Source organism: Plodia interpunctella, chromosome 19, assembly GCF_027563975.2.
Source record: "Plodia interpunctella isolate USDA-ARS_2022_Savannah chromosome 19, ilPloInte3.2, whole genome shotgun sequence".
Classification (NCBI taxonomy): domain Eukaryota; kingdom Metazoa; phylum Arthropoda; class Insecta; order Lepidoptera; family Pyralidae; genus Plodia; species Plodia interpunctella.
In genome coordinates this window covers 7,974,457-7,992,069 of record NC_071312.1, presented here as the reverse complement: position 1 = coordinate 7,992,069, position 17,613 = coordinate 7,974,457, and the positions used below count along the sequence as shown (strand labels likewise).

The 17,613-nt window shown below is 33.1% G+C and overlaps 1 protein-coding gene across 1 annotated transcript in view; it reads left to right on the top strand.

Annotated features, from left to right (window-relative positions):
- LOC128678147 (uncharacterized) overlaps positions 1 to 17,613 on the top strand; it is a 114,782-nt gene that overhangs the window by 73,326 nt on the left and 23,843 nt on the right. The window contains exon 2 of the mRNA XM_053759491.2: positions 13,108 to 13,436. Within this exon, the coding sequence (XP_053615466.1) occupies positions 13,108 to 13,436 (329 nt within the window). The remainder of the gene's footprint in view (positions 1 to 13,107; positions 13,437 to 17,613) is intronic.

The following is a 17,613-nucleotide window of genomic DNA, read 5'->3' as shown; positions in this document are numbered from 1 at the left end:
TAGTCTTTGTTGAAATTTGAAGAAGGGTGGGTAATGATCGCGGTAAAAACACTCGAAAATTCACCCGTTTACAGTATAGCTTCCATTAGACAGTTAAGGATGAAAATGTCCAATTTCTTACAATGTCTAATGTGTTAAGAGTCCAGTGTCCTATAACGTCCAGTCTCACAATATCTTAAAAAGTCCAATGTCAAAAGGTTCATTTCCTAAAATGTTCAGTGCTTCAGAATATCTTGTCCTAAAATGATCAGTATCAAAAAGTCAAAATGATAAGTATTTTATATATTATCCTTATCCCAAAATGACTAGCGATTGGAACAAATACTAGTACTAGACTATTTTTATCGATTGGAAAATCGTGACACGCTGGTGATACGATTCGATGATGAAAATTTATACATGTAACATATTCTACTATAGAAACTAGTTGTTCGCAGCGAACTTAAGCCTTGTTATGTTTAGTAAATGAAGCGTTTTCAATAACTCTCTTCTGAGTTATACGGTCATCTTCTCAACAATTTTCTAAGCTGTGTGATTACGCTGCACTATATTTAACGGCTGCTACTGTATTTAATCGTAACCTACCAATGCAACGGTACTCGTATCAACTGCAAGTACATTATCAATTTACGTGAAAAACAAATATTGACAAGAACCACAGAAATAAAAAACATATTTCAGAAACTTCGTTATATATACATATATTATATTATTCACTATATTATTCTCCTTTAATCTGTTATAATATTTATTCATTGTTCTATAACAACAACATTTTATCTCTCCTATTTTTTTTTAAATATTTTTTTTATCTATAGTATTAATTTAATACTGTTAAGTTTAGTGCACCCTCTTAGTTTATTTGTTCCTCTTTCCAGCCAAAGGTTGGCTGGTAGAAATTGCAAATTCAAATTCAAATCATTTATTCAGAAATTAAGACCTTCACAGGCACTTTTTCTCGTCAATTTTGTATATTTATAGTTATTTCTCACAAGCTACAAACTACTGGCATTTCGGAACGACCACTGCTGAGAAGAAATGCCGAAAGAAACTAATTTGAACAGTGTTGGTCCCTATCATGCCAGATCGGCTTACCATTATTGTTTCATTAGCGATAAGTCCGCCTTTGCGCTCATTTCATCTATCAACCTTAAATCACCGATAAAATAATCTCTGTTCATCTTGCAATACAAACAAACAAAACAACTGACACACTAACTATAATCGAAAGAACAAACAAACGCCACCGCCGCCGGAAGGATGGAAATGTTGGTTAGGAATTCAAAATGTCAAAACATACCCTCTACCTACTTTATGCTTAGGCCGTCTCTAAACTTTGTGGCGTCAAGGTTTAACTTTCACATCGAGTGTCTGATTAGTTTACTTCTTCCTTGATTGATTTTAATTACTCCGAACTTACGCCTTGGAGAAAAGTTACTCTTTCTTTCTATGTTTATTAATAAGACAGATTATGTTTGAATATCTTGTTGTAATTTTGAAGTCCTTTGTTAATGGCGCAATAAAGAGTTTATCTATCTATCTAAATACATAATAAAAATGTCTGTCTGTTTGTTCACGTATCACGCAAAAACTACTGGATGGAATTGGATGCTGATTTCACAGTTGTATATATCGGATAGAGTAACATATAATCTGGTATAGGTTTCATTGCGATACGTTGCTTAGAAGCCGAGATATTGTCAATAATAAGTGATGAGCAGACGCACGAAACGTCTGCCGAATCCGCGGGCAGCAGCTACTTTAATATAAATTACGTTTTCACAATAAAATATTAATTTTAATAAATGCATTTTTCTCAAGAAAAAGTCAAATTCAAATTCATTTAATTTATTCAGAAATTAGACCTTCACAGGCACTTTTTCACGTCAATTTTTTTTTAATAGTAATTTCTCACAAGCTACAAATTACTGGCTTTCTGATCATTTAAATCATTGCTAATACGGTACAGAAGAAAAATATGCCAACTCTCTCTTTCATTTCAGCGTTTTACCCTTTCCTTCTATGTCAAAGAGCGTCGGAGTCGCTTTTCTACTTTTTCTACTTATTATCACATCGTCTTGCAGCTTTTTAGTTGTATGCAGTACGCATATTGACATCCACACACCTTTGACGACATCAAGCCAAAATTTGTCTGGTTTGTCCCTTCTGTCAGGACTGGACAATAAAATATTATATATTTTTTAAACCCCGACGCAAAAAAGAGGGGTTATAAGTTTGACCGTTAAGTGTGTCTCTTTGTGTACGTGGCACCGTAGCTCATCAACGGGTGAACCGATTTGAATGCGATTTTTTCTATTTGATAGCCAATTTTTATGCGGTGGTTCTTAGATATGTTTAAACAAAATCGGTTCAGCCGTTCAAAAGTTGTAGCGAAATGAATATTGAAAGTCGGGGGTTTTTTGATTTGTCTAACAAATAAACTTGTTCGACTATTATTAGTACGTGTATCTCTTTTGATGATAATTTTTCCCGCCAAGTTCGAAACCAAAAGAAATAAAACGTCAAATGATCGCTCACCAAAAAGTCATTAAATAAAGCATCGATGTTACTCTATGGATGATGGTTAGATCGCGTTTAATGATGCGTTGTCTATGATATAGTAATAGCAGCCACGTCGAAAAATCACTACATTTTTTTTTTTAAACCAGCCTTATGTCTTTTAAAATAAGAGCTATTCATATTTTCTTTAGACATTTAGACGTAATGGTACAACAATTAAGTATAATAATAGGTAATAGTAGAAAAGGCTTACGGTTGGCTACATTGCCTCTGGTAATTTAGGATACGTTTTTCTGATTGACGCTAATCAATTAAATGTATTTTGAATTGTTCCAAACGTCCGTGATTTAATAAATGTATAAATATAAAGCCCTATTATTATAGAAATTCTTAAATTTTTCAAAGGTATAAATGATAATTAGAGGGTAAATTAATCTGTCATGTTTTTTGGTCAGATTTGGCTATTATCTATCATTGATCATTAAATTATAAAATTTTATGCACTGTCAAAATTCTATAATTGTTACATTTTTATGAAGATCATTTAGCTGTAAGAAATTTTATTATTAATAGAAAACATTATTATTATTAATTAATAAGGAAAACATGAGAATTCGTATTTTGAATGTAATATTGACGTTTTATCTCGTTTTATTGTTTTCATCGCCTCAAGATTATTAAAAAAAAAACATTGTAAGAAACAATAATGGTAAGCCGATCTGGCATGATAGGGACCAACACTGTTCAAATGTGTTTCTTTCGGAATTTCTTCTCAGCAGTGGTCGTTCCGAATGCCAGCAGTTTGTATCTTGTGAGAAATAACTATAAATATAAAAATTGACGAGATAAATGCCTGTGAAGGTCTAATTTCTGAATAAATGATTTGAATTTGAATTTAAAAAAGGAATGACTTTGTACGAATATTGAATGTGCCTATTTACACTAAATATAAATGAAAAATTAAAAATGTTTTATTTAAAGACAAAATTTTAAAAAGTTATTATTATTTTTTTATTTAACTTGGGACGTCATTCATACGTCATTCGTTGACGTTATTAAAGACATCAATCTTTACTAGTAAGTAAATATAATATATTAAACTCAAGTCGAGTAAAGAGGGGGGTTGTCTATTCTCTTTCACCTCTGCTTGTTCCCGATTGCTTTCGGGGTTGTGAAGCCACGAAGCCCAGGGTACACAATAAAGTAGGTATACTGCCGAATTCTTAAGCATAGATGAAGGAGTACAATACTTTTCAAGTAAATATAGAAGTTTTATTGTTAATATTTTTTTAGATGACCAAATATCCATATATATCTATTTTAACAAAATGATATTGTTTTTCAAGACAAGTGTATTTGTTAGACAATCATAAAAAAAAAATACTTTCATTATTCATTTCGCTATAAATTTTGAATGGCTAAACCTCACCTGATTTTGATCAAACATATCTAAGCATAACCGCATAAAAATTAGCTATCAAATAAAGGAATCCGCATTCAAATTAGCTACGGTGCCACGTACACATACAGCTGATAGACTGACAGACCGAAAGACAGACACACTTAGCGGTCAAACTTATAACACCCCTCTTTTTGCGTCGAGGATTAAAAATGCTGTGTAATCACCAGTCTAGTCTATTATTCGTTTAATAGTTAAAGACTTAATCCCGTTATGTAATAGTTAACTATAACGGGTTTGTCACTAAACGAGTTCGCTTACGAAATGTGCTGCTGAATCACGGGTTTACTGGGTAGACAGAGCCTCAGGCCGAACTGTGAGATCTAATCTATTAATAAGACCTATAATACAGATTAAGAATTATTGTAGAAAAATATTTAGAACAATTTTTGATTTTGTTTTATTAATGAAAATCTATACTGAATATTAACAAAATGGAAAAATTTGTATAAAGTAAATATGTACTAAATAACGTATGTACTACTTAATACTTGCCATTTTTTTTGCCAAATTGAAAAAAAACAAGTACTTGTCAATTTTTTGCAATAAAAAAATAATTTTGCTCTTTAAAAAATATGGACTATATTGTAATCTTATGAAATAAATTGGGTGATATTATACTTGAAATATACATTTGCATTAATTTTCTTAGCCAGCAGGCATTGTCCGTCCTACCTACGGTAAAAAGTAGCATATATCACTCTCCAACTATCTCTTAACTAAATCACCTAAATGTGAATATCAAATGTTTTAACGTAAAAGGACAAACAAACACACTGTTATATATTATAACATTGTAGTAAGGTTTACTGTGTAAAATAGTTTTTTGAAAGTCATTTTGTGTATTATCTCCGATACTTTACCATAATGTCATGCTATGTGTGATTATACATTTTGTACTTATGTATACTATGGAATTAATTTGTGCAATAAAGATTTTTTGTATTGTATTGAAAAAAAGATTGTATTAAAGATTTTTTGTTTTATTGCTATTATTGTTGTAAAATAAAAAGCAAATCGTTTATTCAGAAAATTCAGTGACATTACTGAATTTTCTGAATAAACGATTTGCTTTTTTACATTATTATACATGTTATTTATTAATATTATACGATTTATACATATAAACAATAAAAGCTATACCTGAAACAGATTAATAAGATTGTAATCGAGTGCTGATGGAAAAAAATACACAAAAATATATTTTCAGACATATTCCAGATATCAACATCACAGACTTAAAGTCCGCGTTTGTTATCACACGCTCCTTTTTCTTCACCAACAGAGATATTATTGGTTACTCATTATTTAGACAGCCAAATAATACATTTCTCAACCAACTATGACGAATACCAAATAATTCTCATAGAACAAGTTTTTACTGACCACTGTCAACACTCGAATAATTTGTCACAAAACGATTAAAATCCTTTAATCGAGATATCAGTTCAGTGACTGCGCACAAAAATCTATTAGGAATGATTAATCGATTTATTTATTTCTTAGGATTATGGAGATGAATCGAGTGTGTTTTGGTCGATCATCGCTTATCATTGTAAACGGTCAAACGGTTGTAAAAAAACCGTTCATGTGTGAGTCGGACTGAGGCTTGCATATCAAACTTGTAGTTGTAAATGTAAAAATTGACAAACTGAAATTTGCGGTTTGATGCAGTTATTTCGTATGAAGTTGAACTACATAATATAAGTTTGCCAAAAAATGTAAGACTTAATTTTGTAAAGATTTGATTATATAATTTTCAAAAATTGTTATTTATTGCATGTTTAGATGTCACAATACCCAAATGACGACCTCGGTGGCGCAGTGGTAAAGTTCTTGCCACTGAACCGAGAGGTCCCGGGTTCGATCCCCGGTCGGGTCATGATGGAAAATGATTTTTTTCTGATTGGCCCGGGTCTTGGATGTTTATCTATATATGTATATGTTATAAAATATAGTATCGTTGAGTTAGTATCCCATAACACAAGTCTCGAACTTACTTTGGGGCTAGTTCAATCTGTGTGATTTGTCCTAATATATTTATTTATTTATTTATATATTTAAATATAGACATACATTTTCATTCGCATAATTCTTAATTCAATAAAATGATGTATTTTTTAACTACGCCATATTATGCAATATATTTAAAGAATCTATACGGCAAAGTATTATCTATAACTACATAATTATAATAAAATTGTAAGTGGGTTATGTCTGTACATATGAGATATTCAAGAAAAACAATGAAACAATGCATGGAATTTGACGTGGTTTTACAGTCGTATAGCAGATGAACTTAAAATCTGGTCTAGGTTTCATCAAGATACGATGAGTCGAACCCTAGTTATTAATAATAATAATTTATGGGTACAATAAAATAAACGCAGACGAAGCCGCGGTCAAAAGCTTGTATTGTATAAAAGTTGATTGCCGCATGCAACGATATACAAGCAATGTGATATTGTTTATTTACAAATATGGTATATAACCATATAGGCCAGTTATAGCACACCTGTGCAATAGGTAAACAGACATAGGTAGGTAGGTACCTCTGTTGCATATGTAAAATTGCACCATATTTTAATGATGTTATTATCAATTTCTACATTATATTTTAAAATAGCATCGGTTTTATTTTCCATTACAATCACCTCAGGCCTTTTCTGCACACTGCCGAGCATAGTTTCTTCTTTTACGCCAATCTTTATCCTGTAAACTAGTATTATCGCTCGATAGTCAACTATCGATTGCCTTTCGATGGACTATCGATAGTTTGAGGAAAAGCAATGCATATCTAATATCGAATTGCTTTTATTTCTATAGTCTTTTTCGATTTAATCTATCGATTGTAAAACTATCGATAGTTCGGCAACACTACTGTGAACCGGTGAATGTCCGTGTCGAAAACCGTTGAGGAGTTCCCTCTCTGGGAGCCGATCCTGGGTGGCATAGTCATGCCATGCTTATCATAATAATGCATTGTCGTGGAAACTGAAGCGACGTGGGAAATTTCAACTATGTAGGAGTACAGTACGGGAAGTAGGAGAAATCTAACTTGAAAGATTTGGTTACAGACAAACAAGCAAACATCGGAACAGGTGAAACTTAATAAAAGCTTGTTATATAAATATAAATTCATATAAATATATTAGGACCAATCACACAGATTGAGCTAGCCCCAAGTAAGTTCGAGACTTGTGTTATGAGATATTAACTCAATGATACTATATTTTATAACAAATACATATATAGATAAACATCCAAGACCCGGGCCAATCAGAAAAAGATCATTTTCCATCATGACCCGACCGGGGATCGAACCCGGGACCTCTCGGTTCAGTCGCAAGAACTTTACCACTGCGCCACCGAGGTCGTCAAGTTATATACCTATTCACTCTTGCCTTGAAGATCCCCAAATTGTAGTAGCATTAGAAAAATAAAGTCGAAACATTCTGTCGACGAAATGTTCGTAGACAAAGCAATTGTCGGAGAACCGTTTCAGACTCAAATATTTATATGACATTGTGATAATATAGACTAAACCTAAATACACAGAAAATCATTACTTTCTAAGCAAGTATTTAAACTTTAAACTGGATTTTAACCGTTTGGCCTCTTAAGGAACGGTTGCATTCGATCGACTTTGTCGTTTGATGATCGAAATCGTCGATACTTGATTTACGATCTTCATAAACTGACCGTTTTATTGGTCAAAGTGTTTGATGTGTTTCTTCCACCTCATGTTTACTTAAACAAAGTAAGTTAGTTCTGGAGGTTTTGTTTTATCGACCATTAAGTTTCACTCCCAACTTGGAATGTCATTATTGATGTGAGATTATTGTGTAATAGTAGATTTATATATAAAATTAAATAAACATATTGTAATAAAGTTACCTCTCCTCTTAAAATTTATCTCCGATTTAAAATGTTAACATTTTAAATTTCAGCACATTTGTACTTACTTTCCTATCTACTGTCTGTCTCTTTCTTGTATCTCTGTAAATAAACTGTCAAATAAATAATTAAATACATAATTAAACCACAATTTGGTCACAATATTCAAATTCAAATTCAAATCATTTATTCAGAAATTAGATCTTCACAGGCACTTTTTCTCGTCAATTTTTATATTTATAGTTATTTCTCACAAGCTACAAACTACTGGCATTCCGGAACGACCACTGCTGAGAAGAAATGCCGAAAGAAACTCATTTGAACAGTGTTGGTCCCTATCATGCCAGATCGGCTTACCATTATTGTTTATCGGTGTGTTCTCACTAGTTCTATCGGAAAATAGTTCCATGGAACTAGTGAAATTTTTTTTTCTCAGTAATTCCATTGACGCTTCAAAGTCAATGTCTTTACCTTTTTCAAACACAATTCATCAATTCATTATTATTCAGTGTGTTTTATTCCACATGACTTAAGCAATGAGGCCACGGCTATAAGAGGCACGCTCCCAGTTAACTCCGCAAAATAATAGTCGCAAAACGCAATAATTAACCGGTTGCAAACTAGTCGCCTCCAACCCGACATTACTTGATTCTAGAAACTCAGTTACACATCATTAGGACTAGAATTACGTACGAATTAGCAAATCATGGTACCGTAAGATGGCAATGATGAAATCAGGTTGTAGTAAATACTGATTTGAAGATACCGAACGCATTTTATGTGGGGTAAAGCATGTGTGTTTAGATTTCTGGTGCAGTATAGAGGATAAGATTGCAACTGCGTTTAGAGCACAGAAGTAGAACGATATTTTTAAGATGAGATTCTTACGTTGGTCAGTCATAGTCTGAAAAAATATGCGTTAAAAATCGTATAAAAACCTTTATGCTTATAAAAACAATCTTAAATTAAAAAAATATTTCAGAAAATAATGCGTGAAAAAATTTATACAACACAAAATATTTTGGTCAGTTTTCTCTCTTCGCTAAGTGAAAAGCAACTCAAACCGTAACAAATGTTCTATATATTTGTAAGTCTTAGTTTATCGCGTTATTATCCCTTACGGGGTAAATAGAGTCTCGAGTCGCAAAATTCTAGGTCTATGTTAAACTAAACAGTGAGCTTATTGGTGGAATTAAGATAAAACAGTGATAAATTGCTAGACTATCGCTTAGGAAAATAAACTTCGTTTAATAACTGTTGCCCTTGATTGACTTTCACAATATGCGGGGCAGAAAACAAAATATGCTTTCAGACGATGCATGAAAGCTTGACATAATTAATACTAATAATATGACATAGAGAGGTATCTAAGATAATTTTCAATTCATAGAATTTTGTCTTCGGAGTATTTTCTATTCGTCTGGTTCTTTCGAATGGGTAACGTGTGCCTTATGTGTAACATCAAATAGTACTGCTTTTCTCTATCTTTAAAAAAATGTATGACCAGCGCTTTTGTAAGTTAGGAAGGTAGTCGCTAAACCATTTGACAATATTCGGCGAATAATTCGATTCGGCGGATAATTTATTTCAATTATCAACGTCTTTGTTTCCTTTCCTATTACAAGATACCTAACACATTTGTGTAACTTTGGTTCCATTGTCGTAAACATTAATATTCCCGATTAGGAATCGTGAACAATCGCTGGGATATAATTTATATACCTATTTATTACCTTGTCAGTCTGTCTGTCGCTTATCTAGGTGTCTAGTTGGTTAAGTAATTAAACCTGAAATTATCCGAGGTGGAAGTTTCCTTTTGAATATTAATTTAGGTGTTTAAATATTTTATCAGACCATTTTACTAACATTTATTCGTTTTAATGAACGTAGTTCTTGTTGATAAAGTGTTTTCCATATCTCCTATATTAAGCTATCATTATGACCTCCGTGTAACACCATTCTAGCCTTCTCCTTAATTTGGTACATTAAATACTTGGTTGATTAGAATAAATCCCTTTCTGGTATAAGGCTTTGTAAGCGTCTCTTCTTTTTTACTGCAGGTTGTAGGTATATGTTTTCTTTGTGCAACAAAGAGTTTATAAACAAACAAACATACAAGATGTTCTTGGCTTTCCTCTTCTTCTTTTAACTTATATTATTTAGATGAAAATACTTAACCAGCGCTTAAAATGACAGAATTATTGAGAATTGAAAAGACGACAATATTTTTTTAATTCCGTGATTGTACTAAAAGAGGAGTATATGAAATAAAAAATTTGATGCAAAATGGAAAAAAAACTTAATAAAGTTTTATCAATCAACGTCATTTTGATCACGACGAATCAAACAATACTTTTTGACAAAATAACTGCAACTCCCAAACATTTTAGGACTTTGGGGACTTTTGGAAACATTATAGTGGATACTTTAAAAATTAAACATGTCTCAAATGGTAAAGCTAGAAAAACCTTAAATGACATGACCACGACGAATCACAGAATACGTTAAAATAAACAATTATAGTAATTGTGAATGCAACCTGGACACCTGTGTTACGCATCCAGCTTGCTATACAGTATAACAAGGAGAAAGAATATCGTGGATACGAATGCAGAAAATAGCAGGTCGTGGTCCTCTGGCATGATAGGGACCAACACTGTTCTTGAGTTTCGGCATTTCTTCTCAGCAGTGGCCGTTCTGAAATACTTGGTAGTGGTTAGCTTTGGTAAATATTAATAAAATTGTAATATGACGTGAAAAGTGCCTGTGAATGTATAATTTCTGAATAAATGATCTGATTTTAAATTGATGTGATGTAATAGCTTTTTCTCATTTGAACGTTGGAGTTGGAATCCGACCGAAGTCGCGTTTCTACTTTGTCGTCTCCATTTTACACGGTTGTAAGCAACCCAATATGGTTTGATGGAATAGCGCGATGACCATTAAATCTGTGGTCAGAACGCGTATTGGATGAATAATAGAACAACTCATTTTAAATTGTGTTTTGAAACTTATGCCTTTGAAACAAAGTGATGTGATGAGGGACAAAAGATATCAGCGCTCTGTCATTCCATTTTCATTTCGCTTATTCAAGAAAGAGTACGCACAACGCACATCTCTTTCTTTTATGAGCGATGGAAGATATGATGAGGTCTATAGATTTTTCTGTTCTTTCTAAAGTCCATACTATCCTAACGTTGTTGCACTTTAGAGCGAGATAGATAGTTTTCTCTCGCTCGCACGGTCGCTGCACGTGTGTCGTAGAACGGGTTTCGCTTGAACGTGGACGGCGCAAGATTTTATTAATTTGTATTTTTCAAAGCCTCATTTACACAGCTTTTTCCAATAAAGTCTGAAATAAAAATAATAATTTTGTACGTTATTATGTTTGATTGACAATCTTCATGAAACTTCACGATACTTACGTAAATTTTATTTGAGGCTGATCTAATAGGTAAATTAAATTTCGGGGCTAAACCTCGAAGTGTGGCTATACATCCGTTTAGCCAACTACAGCTAGTATAGATGCAGATTTTACATTGAACCACAGATATAAGAACGAATTACATAAACAAATGGCATAGAACAATAGCTTTTAATGTTAAATAATGATACACGGTAAAGATACCGTGTATCATTAAGAACCGAATAAGAATTCGGTGTCATGATACCTGTCCTAATAATTACCATTTCTCCTTTATCAAAATCATCAATTGATATTGAAAATGAAGATAATTTTACTCTTTTTGGATTTACCAAATATTCTCTTTTCACTTTATGGTGTAAATGTCGCTCAAATGAGTCTTTGTACATTTTGTAACTCCTCGAGTCTTCTGCGAGCCTGGTACCTCCATCGATTCTGTTGATAACAAATTGCTTTTCTTTGTTCTGTCAGCCACTATAGTCGTTTTTGTTTTGAACATATTTGTCAATGCACAATAGGGCCCTTATTTGCCTTCTGTTGCAGTTGTTGCATGGTTTTGTGCGCAGTATCTTGGAGCTAGGTGATATTATTAATCAGTGTTAATCGTTGTCAATGTTATCTGTGTTAAATTAATTAACTTCGTGAATTCATAACGAGTGAAATCCATATCCCTTCATATTATAAATAGAAGTCCCGCTTTCGCGTCTGTCTGTATCAACTCGACAAACGCAAAACGGACGGATTTTTGTGCGGTTTCCACGACAGATGAGAATATTATAAAACATATGAATCTATAAAAACATTTTAATAATATAGCAAAAGGATATGAGATCGCTGGTCTAAAACAAGTTAAAAATGAATAATTTGTATTTGTTACCAAGTAAGATTCTAATCGAAATTGTAAATTATTCTGACTGCATATTACTTGCATTTGGTGATGACTTAACCAAAAAATACTGCTTGATGTCATCAAGGATGATATGTGTGCCAATGGTCTGACAAACAGGGATGCCGACGAATATGCCAAGTGGAGACAAAAAATTAGGACAGCGGACCTTTGACGTTTAGATGAGAAAGAGACGATTATTTATACTATACATTCACTTAAAATAGATATGGCAGTGGAATAATATGATTCTATATTATGACAACTAAATTCAGCAAATGACGGCAAACGTAATAAAATTATAAACATTTTGCATGATGTAATGTACCTACTCCAAGACAGTAACGATAGAAGAAAAAGATTACTGTCACAGACTAAGTGAAAAGCAACTTACACCACCTTAATGTTCTCAAATGTAAGAAGTAGTGACTGGGTCATTAAAATCAGATAGTGAATCTGTGTAGTAAATCAAAGTTTAGTGGTCGTTTCGCCTACATGTCCACGTTCACGCGTGGGTAGGGTCAAGGATTGGAGATTTTACTTTTGTTTTGAAGCAAATTCGTGTATTTTTTACGATTTATTTAGACAAGACATTGCTATCAATTTATTTTAAAGAAACGTAGATGAGTTGGATGAACATTCTGATAAAATCACATAATCCAACCAGCTAGCTCCTCAGAATAAGGCTAGCTCTATTCATAATTATTTTCTTTTCAGTGTTTGTATATGTCTGAATGACGTTACTCAATCGCAAAAATTTCCAGAGCATACAGTCTCGATTTCGATGAAATTTGTTACAAAAATAACAAGAAATCTGAAATAATAGCTCACTAATTCACCCAAAATTTCTGCAGAAGTACCAGAATACAACTCAATGTATTGGTTGCGTTTAATTACATTATTTTAATTTTTCTTTCACAGACCGCCCCTTCTCGGAATCGGACCTCGACCGGCACAATCCCCCTCCACCGCAGAACAGACGCTCAGCTTCGTCACCCCCTCTCACCCTGACCTTCGACTCAGACCTCGAAGACGACGTATTCGTCTGTCCTCGAACAGACAATGGAAACGACCCATTCTCGACTACAAACTTGGAGATTTTCGGCTATGGAAGCCCTAGGACTCCTGCTGGCGTATTGCTGAGTCCTCGTAGGGATAGAAAGTTCACGTTTTCGGTGTCCAGTGAGAAGCATTGGAGGGATAAGGGTGGAACGGATGTGGCTGATGGAGTTACAGCTGACGCTGATGTGGTAAGTGGATTATTAGCTTTTATTTTATTACTTGAACGATGGTGGCCAAGTGGTTAAGACCGTATTTGAGATCGAAAGGTCTCATATTCGAATCCTACTTATGCTACATTAGCATGTACCACATCTGACGTACGTATAGCTCCCCCCTCTCACCCTGACATTCATAGACCACCACTTGCTTCCGGCGAAGGAAAACATCGTCAGGAAACCTGCAAACTGTCCACCAATGTGACAGTTTAATTCAATATTGTGTGTGTAGTATAGATGCTTTTATGTGACATGAATAAAATCTAACAATATTATCTCTAAATAAAAGAAGATTTTAATGTTAATAATATTGTGATGTTATGATTTGAACGCTTTGGTCCATAACAAACCGAGGTATGAGATATCTAGTACGTATTTCATTTATTTACAAATGTGAATCATTTCAAGGTTCGTTGAATTGTTAATTAAAATGAATTACGGAACAATTAAACAAAATTTAATAGCAGTTACCTCAGTATCTGCGGTTAGTGTTATCATTACCGCAGTATTATTGTGCGACATATATTTTTGTTCATCATTCTGTGAACATGTATCATTTTCTGTATTTATTTTTACAACTTGAATGATCTTTTTCAGAACAGTGATAGATGTATAGAAAATAACAATGTTTTTATGTTCGACGGTAACCATTGTTAGACCTAAGATTCTGATTTATTATTTTATGCCGTTCGCTAATGTTGTTACTATCTTTATTATACATATACATAAGCTTCTTCATTATACATATACTCCATTATACATATACATACAAGCATACATAGAATGAATTATTCATGATATTTTTCATCGTAATTATTCTTTAGATCATTAATATTAGCTCTCCGTGACTCAATTTTGGGTATATAGTTCTTTCTTCTTTTCTAATTCCTGTGATGGTTGCACCTTCTGTGGGCTATCGTTCCTCCTATTGTCCCTATTCCTTTACGTTACATTCAGGTATAGAAGTACTTTAACTTTTAAATACATCTGCATCGAATAGATTGATTAGATAGCAGCTACAGAGGTAGCCATTTTGTTGGTTCAATATCGCCAAATTATATTTTCTTTTTGTTGATCTATGGCAAAATATGACATGCCTTGAAACTTCCAGTTTCTCATTTCAAGTGGACCAATATTTTACGGGCGTTGAGTAAATTAACATTCACACAACGCTCAATATGATGAACGCTTAGTTACATATTTCTGAACTCTAACCTTTGCTTAAATTGTCCCATCATTTGGTTCCTGTCCTTCCCATTTCCACTTAAGGTTCACGACCAGACATAATCCATCAAAAATTACTGACTTTGTGCGCGAAACTGCTATAAACTAGAGGTAAATGAAACGTGATGAACAGTGCTCAAGTCATCGACATATGACTCACTGGCAACAAAGGTTCCATGTTGAAACAAATTGCGTTTTTAGTGGACGTGTGTTTATCTTTCTTTTATAGGTGGTACCTATTTAAGTTGTACCTTTTAATGGTAGGTATTTTAAAATATCATTGCGTAATTTTCGTATTGCCATATGAAATCATAGCTACTAATCAAATAAAATATACTCACAACTCTGGTAGTTCTAATACTCAGATATCTACGTGCCTTTATTGAGAATTACCAGGTATTTAAATTATAATTCCCTTATGTTAATTTTATTTACGAAGATATTACTATTAAAATTAGTCACCGATTAGGTATATTCTGTCCATATTATTTGGTCTACTTGCTGATGTAAAAGTCAAGCAATATGAGCAGCGTTAATCATTGCTCTTTCATTTTAAAAGGCGTTATGTAAAGTAACTTTGGCATCAAATAGCACCCACCTTTTAACCATAATGTAAGTGTATAATGTAAGTCCTTGCTGTGAAATAAGAAATTTTATTCACGTTTTTGAAATCCTCATTTCCGAAGCTCATTTTCATAAAGTGTAATTGTCCATTGTATTTTTATCGTCAGCTGAGGCTACTGAAATAAATATCACATCCAATCACATCGTCAACACTGTTAATAGTGTAATAAAATGAAAAGTGCTGACTAAAGATAAATTAAATATTTCCTACAGTCATGGTTAATGTTCGTTCAAATAAAATTCGTATGAGAGATAGGTACCTATTACAATTTGTATTCGATTGATGTGGACTTTAAATATAGTAAGCTTTAGTAAAATATCTTGTTTTTTTATGAAGCACTATAAAATTTTAACTTTTATTTAAAGTCAAAGCATTCAGAAAATAGACCTTCACGACACTTTCACGGCAAATTTTAAATTATGTATAGTAGTTGTTTTGTTTAGTACGTAGTTAAGTTTAAATTATGTTTAAATTATGTATCTCAGAAAACTACAAACTACTGGCATTTCGGAACGACCACATACATAAAAGAATGCCGAAAGAAACTAATAAACATTTAAATATTTTCATCGCAAAATACGTTATTTTGGCTCCACTGGTGTGGTGGATTTATTCCCAAATTAAATAATAATTTAAGCAGTTTTCTACAAATGTACGTTTTGATATTTTCAACCTGATTTTAACAACCAAAAATAACAGATTCTCCGCAACTACCAGCCTTTAATAAGTACATACAGTACTTACATTCATTTCATCTCGAAATTCTGGCAGGCTGCCATCTAGCGATTATTCCTGCTTGATTTTAAAGAGCAATGTGACTTGATCCTCGATTAGGGCCTCTACAAACGTAGTCACATAACGTGTTTTACTTAAAATTGAGTGTATTTTGCCATTTTTACGCCGGATTTTTGGAAATAAAGGCCATTACTGGACTTCAACCCATCTATTGTTTATACCTAAGTATAAAGTACCTACCTATAAGTACCAACTTATATAATGATTATGAATATAAGACCAATGGGTATAACAATAGATTTGCTATATTTTGATACCCCATCTACCTAGATGGGGGGGTGGATCCAAATATAACAAAAGATAGAGAATTGTGGAGGAAACAGACATTTTGCGCCGACCCCAAATGATGGGTCAAGGTAAGGCAAATGATGAAGTAGGTAGATTTTTTATATTACTGAGCATGCATGCGGATCACTGATTGGATGTTTAGTACCCTAGTGAATCACCGAAGCCTATTCAGAGAACTGCAAAGTATACTACTACTAAGCCGTGGGCTAGTCCACGGCTTCGCCCATGCAATTTTTCCACAGGAACAGTTATTTTTCTGAGATTAAAAGTACCCTATTTCCTTCTCCATACTTCATACTGCATGTATGTAAAACTTCAAGAAGATTGGTTAGGTAGATAGACCGTGAAGAGTTAACAAACAAACTCACTTTCGCATTTATAATATATGTAATCGGTTATTTATGTAGGTCACTTCTCCGACTCCCGATATCAAAAAGCTTGAAATATTTATTTTAATTAGTAAATAAAACGCGAAATGTATTGACCCGATTATTTAGTAGATACATGGTTATAAAGTCGTTCGTTAGCAATCAACCTAAACCGAGGAAACACAGTAAACAATATACTTACTCACGTGTGTAACAAAATTAATCTCTAAGAAGGATACATTGCGCAATATGGCTATTCGTGTGCTTGTGCGTTTGTTTTTGTTATATTTCAGTTCGACACAAATAGGTCAGCTGTCATTATTGTGTAATATTCAGTGAGATAAATGGTATTCATGGTGGGATGTGATGATATTGTCATTTTGGCGCAAGTATGGCTACCCTAATGGACATAAACTGGATGAGGTAGTGCTCCCGCGAAGACAAAGAAAGGACAGGTACAGTCAACAGCACATCAAGTTACCCCGCATGAACCCTATGGCGGCGAGTTTGCAATGAATTTTGGTAGTTTGATGTGCTGTATCTGTACCTTTATTAGCGCAAACAATATATTTTCAGAACGTTACGTCAAAAGTGTTTAGAATCGACATATATGTGGCTATTCGACTACGTAGGTAATAAAATATATGAAGATATTAAAACAATCTGACACGATAATTAAAATGTCACTTAAATCAGTTTTATTATGTAGTACTCATCAAAGTATTAAAAATAGAAATTATAAATTCCAGCTCAGTAATTAACAACACAACATAAACAGGGCAACAAAAAGTGTGGTATAATATCACATAAGAAGTAAATATTACTATTAATATATTACGACACAGAATTA